The 15,488-nt window shown below is 36.1% G+C and overlaps 1 protein-coding gene across 1 annotated transcript in view; it reads right to left on the bottom strand.

The window, feature by feature from the left end:
• The window catches only part of KNL1 (kinetochore scaffold 1), a 56,684-nt gene that overhangs the window by 9,631 nt on the left and 31,565 nt on the right, over positions 1–15,488 (bottom strand). Inside the window, exons 10-16 of the mRNA XM_030842954.2 lie at positions 13,774–13,912; positions 13,310–13,377; positions 12,807–12,905; positions 5,991–6,106; positions 3,983–4,073; positions 3,282–3,398; positions 2,125–2,212 (exon numbers count right to left, since the gene is read on the bottom strand). Coding sequence (XP_030698814.2) covers positions 2,125–2,212; positions 3,282–3,398; positions 3,983–4,073; positions 5,991–6,106; positions 12,807–12,905; positions 13,310–13,377; positions 13,774–13,912 — 718 coding nt within the window. The remainder of the gene's footprint in view (positions 1–2,124; positions 2,213–3,281; positions 3,399–3,982; positions 4,074–5,990; positions 6,107–12,806; positions 12,906–13,309; positions 13,378–13,773; positions 13,913–15,488) is intronic.

Raw genomic sequence — 15,488 nt, forward strand, 5'->3', positions numbered from 1 at the left:
CTATACAAGGCACATAACAGGTACTCAGTAATTTGCTCAAGGAATAATGAAGAAAGAAATAGGGAGCCATCCAGTGGTACCCAGAAAGAGTGTGGTTGTTGGTATTTTTAAAGATAAGAGAGAGGTGAACATATCCAGTGGAGGAGGCAGAGAGGTTGAATATACAATAGATAAGGGAAAATCAGTGCTATAAGATTCCTGAGAAGACAAGAGGGGCTGCAATTCAAAGTTTAGGTGGAAACACTGATCTTAGGGAAAAGGAAGGATGAAAGAATTGATATAGAGATATAAAAGTTTGGTTTGTTTGGTAGCAGAAAGTTTAGAAGTTCTGGCCCTAATGGCTTCTATTTTTTTTCATGAAGTAAAAAAGCAAGATAATGAACAAAGGGGTGGTACAGTTTAAGATTATGAAATTCATATACTTATCAATTCAATGTAGAAAACATGTACTAGGCACTTATTCTGTGCAAAGCATAGTGCTAAGAACTTTGACGGATATAAAGAAAAATAAAAGCTGATCTCTGCCCCTATGGAGCTTCCAATTTACTTAGGAAAATAAACTATAAAAAGTAACCATAATTACAAGTAGATATGATAGGTAATATAAGAGGTACTAACAAAGTAGCCATGGTAGCTCAAGGAAGATAGAGAACATGTCCTTTGGTAAAAATAGAGGGAGAATACATTAGGCAAAGACAAAGTGGCAGGACTGCACAGAAATGACAAAATTTGGTTGGAATTTAGGATGCGTAAGGGAATAATAGTAAAATCCTATAAGAAAGGAATATCTGAAAATGATTGTAGAGATTGTTAAATGTCAAGCTCAGGAGTCTGGATTTTATTTTGTAATAAATGGAAAGGCAGAAAAGTTTTCAGAGAAGTAACATAATGAAAACTGTCTTTCATAATCATTAATCTGGCAGCAATGTGCAGGCTGGACAGGAAAGAGACAGAATGAAATTAAGAGTGTAATAGAATAAAATTAAGAGTGTAGAAAGATTAGTTAGAAGACTGGAAATAGCACGTCAGAATTAATGACAGCCTTAATGTGAATGGGAAAGAACACAGGGGATACTGAAGAAGCAGATATGACAGGACTTGATAAGAGAGACTACAAGACAATAAAATTTCGAGCCTTTTACAGTTTATAAGAATGGTGATGCCGTTAAGAGATGAGAAAGAAAACTTGTTTATAGAGATAAGAAGTTTTCAGATTTTATTTTGGAAAAGGAAGACAATAAATTCCATTTTTTCACATAATGTTTAAGGTGATTAAGGACACTTTTGCCAAGAGGTTCAGCAAGAAGCTGGGAACATTAAGTCTGAACTCAAGAGAAAGAGGCAAAAGATGCCCTCACCCAAAATGATTATAAGCCACTTAAAGGCAAAAATCTGTGTATATCTTTTTTCTGATGCTAAGCACAGTATCTGGCAGGTAGCAGGTGCTCAACAAATGCTTGATGAATTTCACTGAATTTGGGAATTATTCATATAACATAATTGTTAAGGCAGATGAAAGCATTAGGGGAAAGAATATAGAAATGAGTAGATGATAAAATCTAAATGGTTACACAAGGGGTTAGAGAAGGGACAACAGAGGAGCTAAAAGGAACAGCTAGGAGAAAAGAATAGGGTCAGGGTAGTGCAGTATCATAGAGTTTAGGGAGAAGAAAATTTCAGGAAGAAAAGAATAATCAGCAGTGTCAAATGATGAAAGACATCTAGATGGCTAAGGACTGAGAGCTACCAAATCTGATGATGATGGGAAATTTTGTGATCTTTGAGAAAGTAGTTTCAAGATAATACTAACAAGTCGGGATCATGAGAGATCCAACTGAAAGGATAGATAATTTTCAAACAGAGGTAAGTTCATTTATTAAAACAACAACAACAACACAACATCACGGTCTAGGTTATGAAGAGCTTCCCAAAGAGACTTATTATCTTGGGCATTTCTTGTTGATTGCATTATGAATGACAGTAAAGGAGTTTTAATTTGCTCTAATTTAATGGCTCAAGCTACTAATACAAGGCTTCAGCATAGTGCTACCAGCAATGTGTACTGTAGGGAAGCATTTAGATACAATTAAATTTTCTTTTGGAAAAGTATTCAGGATACTTTACCTATTTCCACCTCAGTGAGACAGTTATCAATCTTCTGAAGTATGTTGTCCATCTCATCTATCCTTTTCTGAAGCTTCTCCCTCTCGTTCTAAACACACAATATCATAGACTGTCAAGTTAAAACTCCAAACAAAACATTATAACATTATAAGTGGTTCAAACTGCTGTGTCTAATTCATGAACAGGCAAATCTTAAAACAAAGATCAAAACTTCAAGTCTGGTCTTAAAAGAATTTTTTAAAGCATACAAAACAGATTAATATAAGTTCATATTTTGTGCTTTATTTTAGCATTTCCATGTAATATAAGATGTTAATATATATTACTTAAAAAGAGTTCATGAAAAATGTTCTATGGTCAAATAAATTTGGGAAACACTGATCAAATAGAATTATAGCATTTTTTTCTTTTTAGACTAAAAAAAAATATATATATGTATATTTCTGACCTTAGACTTTAATATGCTAGCTATTATATTTCTCCAAAAGGGGGACACTGCATGTAACATTTCCCAGACATTTTCAATGGAAAGTTTTTTTATGCAAGACCTTTCTTAAAGGATGATCATTTTGGGAAATGCTACTTTAAACACATGCACACACAAACACAGCTGAGTATGGACTATGAGGAAGATCATACTACAGCACAGTCCTTAGCAATGGAAGATCAGAATCCTGTATTGTTTTATTTCAGTATGTATAATGAATGACAAATTTGAGATGACACATAGGCACATATTAGTAAATATATTCTAGAATTACTCAAGATGCCAGGATTTACTACTTTCAATAAATTGAACCCCACCTCTTATGAACAATTTTAAGTTTTTGCCCAGCTCTCATTCACATGTCTCCTAAGGAACATGCTTCATATTCCATAACCACTATAAAGTAATTTTTTTTTTTTTTTTGCAGTACGCGGGCCTCTCACTGTTGTGGCCTCTCCCGTTGCGGAGCACAGGCTCCAGACGCGCAGGCTCAGCGGCCATGGTTCACGGGCCCAGCCGCTCCGCGGCATGTGGGATCTTCCCGGACCTGGGCACGAACCCGCATTCCCTGCATCGGCAGGCGGACTCTCAACCACTGCACCACCAGGGAAGCCCCAATTATAAAGTAATTTTAATAGATCTTTCTAAGCTCTTAACTGTCTCAAATTACCTGAGCCGACTGTACCAGCCTGCTGTACAGGGACACTTTTCCTTGGTGAGTGAAGACTTTAGTCATCTTGGTAAAACGCGATTTTATTTTGTTCAGGTAAATTCCAAAGGCCTTCAGCTGTAAGGGAAAGTCAAAGATTACACTGCACTCAAACAAATGAGTTAGAGAAGGCAAATGGTCTGGGAAGGCTGGTTCAGCTGGTACCTGCTAAGCTTTGCCCATCCTAGACTCTGATTCCTAAGGCTTCTCATTTGCAAATTTAATACCATTTAATAGTTTAAGTCCAGAACCAAAGATTTCAATTTTGATTCCTACTTTTAATTCACTTATATTACAAATTAGAAAATGACTGGCTCTTAGTTAATAAAATTCTTTAATTAGGGCAAATATAAAATGAGTTGCTTATTATTTAATCAATTAAAGTAAATCTCTTCCCCATCTTAATCTAAGTGAAAAGCAAACAAGGAGGGAACTCAATAAATTTCAAATATATTTCATATATTAAATTGATCACTTAAGGTTTGAAAAGATTATATATTAATAATCATTCATGTATAATAAAATCTTGTTTACATATTATATCTGAGAAGTAAATTTTAAAGAACTCATCACTAATTATCAAGTAACAGTTACTAATTTCACAATAAACATTTTTCAAAATGTCTATACTGATTCCCATTCAGAAAATGAGAAAAAAGTACCTCCTCATCAGAGTAGTGTCTCACTTTTTCCCATAGGTTCCTATTTACATCAGTGAACAGTTTATCTTGGTTCAGTGCAGAAAGCTTTAATCTAAAATATAGAAAAGTTAATTAGCACGGAGTTCAGAAGTCAGCTAGAATGAATCAGCTCAGATCTACAGGCACACTTAATTTTTCCTAGTTCTTTTCTACATAAAGAGGGGAATTCACTCAGGAACAGCGGCCGGCCTGATTATTTCAACACTTGGAGAACAGTTCAAGAATGTTATGATTCAAAAAAACTTCCCTCCCAAATAAATAGAATTCTCATCTCAATGCATCAACTTGTTCCAAAATGAAAATATGTCGCTTATAGAGAATCCTTAAGCTTGTGAATGCATTATTGTTGTGAAGTTGTAGCTATTATTTTTTCTTGTAATAAATTTATTTATTTTTGGCTGTGTTGGGTCTTCGTTGCTGTGCGCGGGCTTTCTCTAGTTGTGGTGAGCGGGGGCTACTCTTCATTGCGGTGCGCAGGCTTCTTATTGTCATGGCTTCTCTTGTTGCAGAGCATGGGCTCTAGGCACACAGGCTTCAGTAGTTGTGGCACGTGGGCTTCCACAGTTGTGCCGCACGGGCTTAGTTGCTCCGCAGCATGTGGGATCTTCCTGGGCCTGGGCTCGAACCCGTGTCCTTTGCATTGGCAAGCAGATTCTTAACCACTGCGACACCAGGGAAGCCCCGTAGCTATTATTTTAAGTAAAGGTTTCCAATTCACTTTGGTCTTATCTCACCTTTATAGAATACCATTAATAAAAGTAGCAAAGTTATATATTAGTTTCTTGTTAATAAGTAGAGGAAATACATTTTTATCAGAGTTAGAAGATAATATATACAGGCACATAGGTGCAAAATCAAACAGTAGAGCACATCTAAACAGACTTTTCATTGTATACAAGATCTACCTATTTCATTCAAAACAAAACATTCTCAGACAAATCCTGAGACACCCAACTCTTTTAAACAACATTAAGATAAGAAACTTGTCTTGTTCAGTGATGAACCCCATGACTTAGTACAGTGCCTGGCACATAGTAGGTGCTCGATACATATTTCTTGAATGAACAAGCCAGAAATCAGGCAAATCTGCAGTACTATAATTTAACAGCATCTTAAACTTCTAGTTTTAAAACTACATAATTCCCTTTAATTATTTTTATTTATTGAGGTAACTGGTTTATAACATTATATAAATTTTATGTGTAAATTATATTTTGACATCTATGTACACTACAGTGTGCTCACCACCAAAAGTTTTAAAACTACACGATTCTTAAAAGATTGTTTCATTTCTTTTCTATTTGTTAGATTGGTTCAAATTTAGTTTGACAGTTCTAGATAAGTATGATATAAACATTGTCTTGAGTCGCAAGTCTTGATTTACCTGCGAAAATCTAGATATACCTAATTTGTAAATTAGTCTGCAGCATCTACTTATACCAAACCACTGACAATAGTCTGAGTAAAACTTTGTTCTTTTATAAATGCAAATCAAGGGCAAATGTGATAGAATTATAAACCCAAAGTCAATCTTGATTTTAGGCACTATATATGAATCTCTAAAGGGTATTATCTTCTTTTAAAGATGTTCTTTTGCAATTTATGATATCATAATCTAATAATGATTGCTTATTAAGGACCTACTCTTTGCTAAGAATGGCATGCAACCTTTTTATATACACTATTTCTACTGCTCATTTCTACCTACTAAGTAGGTATTATTATCCTCAATTGATGGATGTGGAAATGAAGGTTAAAAGACTTACCTAAGGTTACACAGCTACTGTTGTAGCCAGGATTGAACTTCCATCTGTCTGACTACAAAGCTGAAACTCTTTCCCATATACTATATCACACTGCCAATTAATGCTATCAACTTTTCCTATGCCGGTGTTATTCTAATCAAAACCTTGCCACACAGATTATTTACCCATCCAACAAACACACACAAAAATGAAAACTTTCATACTCTTCAATCTTCTGGCGAAGAGCTTCACAATCTTCTTTATAAATCTGTATCTTGGGTCGGTAAACATATTGACTTAACATCAGGTCTTCTGGAGTAGGTGATGTGTTTATAGTAAACTGGAAAAAAAAAAATCAGTCCCTCAAAACTGGTATTTTGAGAACCAAACCATGTTCAAGAACTGTTTCAAGTCTCAGAGTGCCTATTTTAAAAAGTTCTACAAAGAAAAATTTGAAAACTCTGTTAAATTCATATACCTAGTAAGCTACTACTTGGAATCTGAAATAAAGTCTCTAATCTCAAAGTCAATTTCTCACAGATGTTTAGAGGAACTGTGGATGTTCCACTCATAGGATTGAAAGTGATTTGAAAATGACTATGCATTATTTGTCAATTATACCTCAATAAAATTGAGGAGAAAGGAAAATGGCTATGCATTGTTTTAAAAACTATCAATACCTGAAAATTCAAACTTACCAAAAACCTCTCCCTTAAAAGAAAGAAAAAAGATGCCAGTTTCCAAGATTATTCTTTTCTATTTTTATTCTCTAACCCTGTTCCTTACTTGTATCCCAGGTTGAACTCAAACTTTTCTGATATACATAAAATAAAGCAGTAAAAATTTAGTTATTTTTAAAATGTCTTAAGTGTCTTTTGGACATTTTTTAAATGTCTTACAGCTCTAATCCAATGACTTTCTGATGTCCTTAATGCAGTATTGGAAAAACCAAGTTGGCTCATTACATATAAAAACCAAACCAAACAAAACGCCACAACTGTACATTATTTATAGGCAGTGTGGCACGGAATAAGTCATTTTACCACTCTAAGCTTTGGTCTCCTCATCTATAAAATGGGCACAATATTGACCAACCTCTTAAGATTAAAGTAAAAGTCTTTTAAAAAGGTACCAAAGCGGGACTTCCCTGGTGGTCCAGTGGTTAAGAATCCACCTTCCAATGCAGGGGACGTGGGTTCGAGCCCTGGTCCGGGAAGATCCCACATGCCACGGAGCAACTAAGCCCATGTGCCACAACTACTGTGCCTGTGCTCTAGAGCCCTCGAGCCACAACTACTGAAGCCTGTGCGCCTAGAGCCCGTGCTCCGCAACAAGCCACCGCAATGAGAAGCCCGTGCACCGCAACGAAGAGTAGCCCCTGCTTGCTGCAACTAGAGAAAGCCCGCATGCAGCAACGAAGACCCAACACATCCAAAACTAAAAATAAATAAATATTAAAAAAAAAAAAAAGGTACCAAAGCTCAGGGCCTGCTGAAGTAATCTAACAAATGTTAGTTTCCTCTCATTCTCCCCTTTCAGTTGACAAATTAGAAGGAAATAACGAATGAGATTTTACTCTCATTTCTCTATCTGTAACAAGCTTTCTAACAGATGTGCTCAGAAAGTGTAAAAATGTGCTAAAAGCAATTATAACTGATGTTGACTCTCTTTCTTAAAAAATATTTTTAAGGCTAAATTTATAAAGAAAAATCAAAGCTCTATACTTCTCAAAGAAATCAGGCCTCCTTGGGAAAATGGCTGACTGCCTTTCATATAGGAGCCAAATACTTGATAAAGGAATATTTCTTTTTATAGAAGTATTTAGACAATAAATGAAAAAAAAAAAAGAAGAAAATTAGGATATCACTACTTTACAACTCCTAATGAATTACTAGATCTAGATAATCTAGTAATAATGGTTGATCATTAAATAATGGTAGATCATCACATCATCACCAGATACTATCTCCTGATGAAAGTACAACTATAAAGTAAACTTGAAAAAAAAACGCTTCATCTGAAAAGGCCTCTGCCAATTTACAGAAAATACAAAGGGCAGAGGAACACGTTAAAATGAAAGTTTGGGTATACACAATGGGCAAAATCCATACTTAACAGAGTATGGAAAAATCTGGCTTCCTCATAAAAAGGGAGGGGTTAGGGGAGAGAGGGGGAGAGAGGAAGAGAGAGAAAGAGAAGCGGGGGGAAGGGAGGGTTATGGAAGGGGACCTTATACTTCAAAAGATAATTGAGAGAGAGATATCAAGTGTTAATAATGTTTGGACCTCACCCGGGTTGCAACTTAACAAATTGGAAAATAATGCAGACAATCAGGGAAATATAAATACTGACTTAATAATTAATCATTTTAAGATATGATTATGGTATTTGGATATTTTAAAAATAAGAGTTCCCATCTTTTTAGGGATACATACTGAAATACAGATAAATTGATGATGCCTGGGATTTGCTCCAAAATAACAGGGGTGGGGAGGTAGGAAAATGTAGAGAATAAAGAGTTGATAATTTTTGAAGTTTGGTGATGGATACATGGGGATTTCATTAAACTATTATCTATTTTTGTATATGTTTGAAAATTCCTATAATAGTAAAGTTTTTTTTTAAAAAAGAGTAGGTTTCCTCTTGAAGCTTCATAACCACAAAGTGAAACATGGGACCACATTCTCAGAGATTCACCAGGAATGCCAAGTGCCAATGGATATTAGGCTCATGCACTATGGGTACATACTGGATGCAACTGCCCATGCTGTATGCAATACATGGGTAATTTGCTGTACCTTGAGTCCAGGACTATATGCACAGGTCACCCTCCTCACTTGACTTATTTATTTTGATTAAGTGCCCAATTTATGCACAATCAGCTCTTGGGTATTTCAGGTCTGGCAGGGGTACTTGCAGTAGTTCCTCAACCGCACTGAAAGGGTGTAAGTTATAGTGTTTTGGCCTGAGCCACTCCTTGGGCATGCAGGAGGTCTTGGGGCACTACCATAGCACCTTTTTTTTTTCTTTCAGTTTTATTGAGATATAATTGACATATAGCACTGAATAAGTTTAAGGTTTACAGCTAATGATCTGACTTACATATATCATGAAATGATTATCACAAGTTTAATAAACATCCATCATCTCAAAAAAACAAACAAAAAAAATCCATCGTCTCATACAGATACAAAATTAGAGAAATAGAAAAAAATTTTCCTTGTGATGAGAACTCAGGATTTGCTCTCTTAACAACTTTCATAGATAACATACAGCAGTGTTAATTATATTTATCATGTTGTACCTTACATCCCTAGCACTTATTTATCTTATAATTGGACGTTTGTACCTTTTGGCTGCCTTGATCCTATTTCCCCACCTCTCACTGCCTGCCTCTAGTAACCACAAATTTGATCTCATTTTTAATAAGTTTGTTTGTTTGTTTGTGAAATATAACTGACCTACAACACTATGTTATTAGTTCTTGTTACACAATATAGTGATTTGATATTTCTACATAGTACCTTTTGCCGGTGCTGCCAGCTGAGCTCCTATAACTGCACACACACATATGGATGCTGTACATCTGTCTATGAGGGCTGCCACACATCTCCCCACCTGCCTCAAAAATGCTCTCCCCAGTTCTACCCTAAAGGAGACTCATAGTCATCTAAGTCCTGGAACAGATGCCCATAGCTGTGAACCTCATTTTCCACAGCCCATACATACTCCATTTCTTTGGCCTTCCTCTACTTTGGGATTTTTAAATTTCTTTCCTGATATAGCTTGAACTCTCTTACCATCTTTTTTAAAAAATTTATTTTATTGAAGTATAGTTGATTTCTCTTACTATCTTGATGGGTTTGTTCCCAGATTTATTTCCCTAACACTGCCCCTCCTGACCTCTGTAAGGCCTGAGAGGAAAGGGGAGCATTCATACCCTCAAAGATTAGCTTCCTACATATCCTCTCCCTCTTCCACCCTGCCAGCATCCTCTCTGTTCCTACCCTTCCCCTCTGCTTTCTCTGGTCCCCTGGTACTCTTTCTGCTTTTCCTAAGACTCTGGCTGCATACCTAGGCACCTTTCTACTCCACATCTTCAGCTGAGGCAAGGAGATTCTACTAGGAAGGGGCACTATGGTGATAAGAATAATGAGGTTGGCAACCCAAAAGATGCATGAGTATCTTCCCAGTTTCCATCTTTGATTTACTTTTCACGTTAGATATACAATCCTCCTATGATTGATTTCTTTCTAAACAGCTTTATTGAGATTTAATTTGCACACCATATAATTCACCCATTTAAGTATACAATTAAATTATTTTAAAAATATATTCACAGGGTTGTACAACATCAAGCCCCAGCTAATTTTACAGCATTTTCATTCCCCTAAAAGAAACCCTGTACCCATTAGCTGTCATTCCCCATTCTCCTCCACCCCATCCCAGCTTCAAGTAACTCATAATCAGTTCACTTTTTGGCTATTATGAATAATGCTCATGTACAAGTTTTTGTTTAGATGTATGTATTCAATTCTCTTAGGTAAATACCTAGAAGTGGAATTGCTGGATCATATAATAGTTCTATGTTTAACTTTTTGAGGAAATACCCAACTGTTTTCCAAAGTGGCTACACCATTTTACATGCCTATCAGCAATGTATGAAAATTCCAATTTCTCCACATTCTTGCCAATACTTATTGTCTTTTTGACTACAGCCACCCTAGTGGGTGTGATAGTAACTCATTTTAATTTGTATTTCTTTAATCACAATTTTGTTTATTGGCCATTTGCATAGCTTCTTGGCTTTTTTTTTTTTTTTTTTTTGGCCACACCACGGCGCATGTGGGATCTTAGTTCCCCAGCCAGGGATCGGATATGCCCCCTGCACTGGAAGTGTGAAGTCCTGACCACTGGACTGCCAGGGAAGTCCCAGACGATTTTTTAATTTGGTTGTCTTTTTGAGTTTCAAGAGTTCTTTATATACTCTGGACACAAGCCTCTTATAAGATGTATGATTTGCAAATGTTTTCTCCTATTCTGTGGGTTGTCTTTTCCCTTTTTTTTTTTTTTTTTGTGTGGTACGCCGGCCTCTCACTTTTGTGGCCTCTCCCGTTGCGGAGCACAGGCTCTGGACGCGCCGGCTCAGTGGTCATGGCTCACGGGCCCAGCCACTCTGCGGCATGTGGGATCTTCCTGGACCGGGGCATGAACCCATGTCCCCTGCATCAGCAGGCGGACTCTCAACCACTGCGCCACCAGGGAAGCCCTCCCTTTCTTGATGGTATTATTTGTAGCACACAAGTTTTAAATTTTGATGAGCTCCAAATTTTAATTTTGTCACTTGTACTTTTGGTGTTGTATAGAACTGATTTTTATGTATAGCGTGAAGTTTGAATCAAGGTTCATTTTTTTTCCTATGGATATCCAACTGATGCAACACCATTTATAAAAAAGGCCACTGTTCTGCAAGGGCATCTTTGTCATAAACCAAATATTCATGTATGTGTGGATCTATTCTTTAAAAGTTAGAACTCATCTGGTCCTAGTGACAATTTTAATGGTAAATTGTAAAAAAAAAAATTTCAACGGTAGTTAATTAGAGTTTTCCAGTTCCTGGGTTAATTTTGGTAATTTATGTTTTTCTGAAAAACCATCTAGGTCTTAAAATTTGTCGTCACAGTTGGTGGATTAAAAAAAAATTCTTTTAATCTCTCCTTTAATCTGTGGACATGTCTTCTTTCTCAACCATATATATTTTAGCTTTCTCCTTTTTCTTAATTAGGCTCTTTAAGAGTTTTCTTATTTTATTGTCTTTTCAAAGTACCAGTTTTTAGATCTGTTATATTTTCTACTTATTTTTTTTCTATTTCAATAACTTTACTATTTACCTGCATTAAATCTGTCTTCCTGCCTTTTTATGGATGTTATTTTATTGTTCATTTTCCAATTTCTTAAAGTGAGTGTTAAAAAATCCTTTATTTTTAGAGTCTTTTCTATAACAATGATATCTCAGGCTTTTAATTCCCTGGTAAGTATAATTTCTGCTGTATATCCCGTATATTTGGCATTAAATGTTCTCCTTACTTTGCTTTCTAAATAGTTTTGATTTCTTCTTTGATATGAGTTAACTAGAAATGTGTTTCTTAATTTCCAAGAAGCTAAGATATTTGTCCTTTTATTAGTTCTAATTTTATTGGATTAAGATCAGATGATGTCCACGAAATCTCCATTTTTTTTTTCCATTTTCTTTGTGGCCAAGGGCATAATTAACTTTTGTAAACGTTCGACAGACTTAAGTGAAAAAAATATTGTGTAATTTTGTATGTAAGTGATATGTTTGTCTATTAATCTTTTAAACTCAGTTTGTTGACTGTATTATTTAAGTATTCTATGAGAGCCCTGCGTACCGCAAAACAAACAAAAAAACTTCTGCCGGGGACTTCCCTGGTGGTGCAGTGGTTAAGAATCCGCCTGCCAATGCAGGGGACACGGGTTCGATCCCTGGTCCGGGAAGATCCCACATACCGGAGAGCAACTAAGCCTGTGCGCCACAACTACTGAAGCCTGCGCACCTAGAGCCTGTGCTCTGCAACAAGAGAAGCCACCACAATGAGAAGCCCGCACACTGCAACGAAGAGTAACCCCCACTTGCCGCAACTAGAGAAGGCCTGTGCGTGGCAGTGAAGACCCAATGCAGACAAAAAACCAAAAAAAAAAAAAAAAACCCCCAAAAAACAAACTTCTGCTGTACTTTGGTTTTTTAAAAACCGTATGTTCAGGAAAAAGTATAAAAAACAAAATAGATGGCAAGAAATGAAAAAAATTTTTTCACATTTTCAAAATTCATGATTTTTTTTAAAAAATCAATTTTTATGCTAACCCCAAATGTACCTTCTACAGGAAAACCTTCTATAGGAAAATTTGCTTCCTTAGATTCTTTTTTTGTTTTTTAATAAATGCTTGCTTTGATGCGGTTTAGTAAACAAGTACAATATATTTTAACTGAGATAACTATTTTACCAAGAAACTGAACTTACTTTGGTTGGGAGATTGCTCTGTCGAGGTTTTTGTATCAGAATGTGGACCTGAAGAAGTATAAAGAACTCCTTTATTGTTATTCTCCCATCTCTGAGTTTCTGAGGAAAAAAAAAAAGTTTGCATGACCATTCAAGGTGAGTCATTTTGACTATAACCACCACCTTTGTTTCTAAATGGCTTAAAGTACTTTGCATATATTTGTGGAAACACTATCCAGATATTTGTAAGCTATACATAAGCAGATTTTATCTAATATTATTTCTGAAGTTTATTCAGTAACAGTAAAATTGGGAGAAAACCCAACAAAACAAAACGTAGGTCTTCCAATTGTGATTCTACTCCACATAATTAATTGCCATGTTGGATCCTTAACCAAAAAAAAGAAAAAAAAGAAAACTAGTCTCCTGTATATTTGAAACATTTCATAATTAAAAAAAATTAAACAAGAGAAAACAAAATAAAGAAATTAGTTGCATTAGAAATGAGAACTACTTTAACATACCTCCTTCAAGCTCTCTTCACAAACGGTATCTCTGAGGAACTGTGATTCTATTTGACTACTGGGGTGTGCTACAAGTAAAGCAAATTCAAGTGATGAGTAAGTCAAAATTAAATTGTAAACTTAATTTTAGTTATTGTTCAGGTTTATGTGTGGTTCAAGCTCTTGAAGCTATCTGCTAGGATTTTTCTGGGAAGACAGTCGTTTGTAGGGCAAAGTGTATTACAGTTTTAAGGCTCCATATATGTTTCTCTACTAATTATAAGCCTCTTAAGAAAATCACTTTCATAATATACACTTCTCAATTTATTAAAATAACTAAGAATTAAAAATAAACTAAGTATGACTTTACTTATCAACTACCAAAAAGCTTATACAACTTTCAAATATCTCCTGAACTGAAATATATTTATTATTAGTCAAGTAAGCAGATGATTTCTATTATTTAGCCTTCATGAAGGTCTTACTGCTGAAGTCCAGAGAGGTCCCATCAGCCTTGACTGAATCCAGAGAACTGCTGCAACTAGATGGGGTCCTGCTCAGGCTTTTTATCAACACACTGTTAGCATTTTTATCTATAGCTCCTTCAGCACGGTGATCAAAAATCTGAAATGATCAGTAAAGAAACATCATAAGAATAATGTTATGACAGTGTATACTTATAATGACTAAGTGTTCAATGTTAAGAGAAATACTTCTATAAAATTTATCTATAATCATATAAAATACCTTAATAAAGAATTAGAATAAGGCTTTTAGAGTTCAAAGTAATTTTATTTAAAAATATATAGAAATAACTTTGTGCATTATACTATATAAGCAAATGTTTCCCAGAGGTATCTAGGTTACAGCCATATCATATGAGCTACCAAACGTTGACCTATCCAATTTTTCAACTACTAGTCACCATGGTCAGGGCTACCACACTGCAGAAAACCAGAAGAGAATACCGGCTGTACACAATGGCTCTGTCTGGAGTACAGAGAAGGCATTTATTTCCAGGTTTTAGTACTTCCTTCCCCAGGTGACCAAGACTCCTTTGATTGAAGTCAAATAAGTCATATGGTCCTGCTTTTACCATTTTAACCATTTGACTTTACAGCCTTAAATGCCATTTTCATCTACCTACTTGCTTATATATTTTTTTAAAATAAATTTATTTATTTATTGATTTTTGGCTGAGTTGGGTCTTCATTGCTGCGTGCGGGCTTTCTCTAGTTGCGGTGAGCAGGGGCTACTCTTTGTTGCGGTGTGCAGGCTTCTCACTGCAGTGGCTTCTCTTGTTGCAGAGCACGGGCTCTAGGCATGCGGGCTTCAGTAGTTGCAACATGCAGGCTCACTAGTTGTGGCACACGGGTTTAGCTGCTCCGTGGCATGTGGGATCTTCCTGGACCAGGGATTGAACCCGCGTCCCCTGCATTGGCAGGCAGATTCTCAACCACTGCGCCACTAGGGAAGCCCTACTTATGTTTTTAAGGGCAATATATTCCTTGTCTAAGTGCTAGGATGTGACCTCTATGAGAACAGATTTTTGTCCGTAAATCCCACTGAAGCATTCCCAGGACTTAAACAGGACCTAGGACATAGCAGATACCCAATAAATATTTATTAAATAAAATAATACTAATTTTTATAGAATCTATTCAGTTATACATTTTATATTACTATTACAACTTTCTCAAAGCTTCACAGATGAACAATTTCCTCAGGACCTCACCTTAAAGAACCAATGAAATCATCTTCTAAGCTTACTTACGTATTTCTTAACAGAGTTTAAACTTTGTTTCTATGAACCTATGATTCTTTCTTTTTTTTCACAAATTTATTTGTTTTTTTATTTTTGGCTGTGTTGGGTCTTCTTTGCTGTGCACGGGCTTTCTCTAGTTGCAGCGAGCTGGGGCTACTCTTCGTTGTGGTGCGCGGGCTTCTCATTGTCGTGGCTTCTCTTGTTGCGGAGCATGGGCTCTAGGCACGCGGGCTTCAGTAGTTGTGGCACACAGGCTCTAGAGTGCAGGCTCAGTAGTTGTGGCACACGGGCTTAGCTGCTCCGTGGCATGTGGGATCTTCCTGGGCCAGGGATTGAACCCATGTCTCCTGCATTGGCAGGTGGATTCTTAAACACTGCACCACCAAGGAAGCCCCCTATGAACCTATTATACTTTCTAATCTTTATTTCTCCACC

The sequence above is a fragment of the Globicephala melas genome, chromosome 2 (genome assembly GCF_963455315.2).
Source record: "Globicephala melas chromosome 2, mGloMel1.2, whole genome shotgun sequence".
Lineage (NCBI taxonomy): Eukaryota > Metazoa > Chordata > Mammalia > Artiodactyla > Delphinidae > Globicephala > Globicephala melas.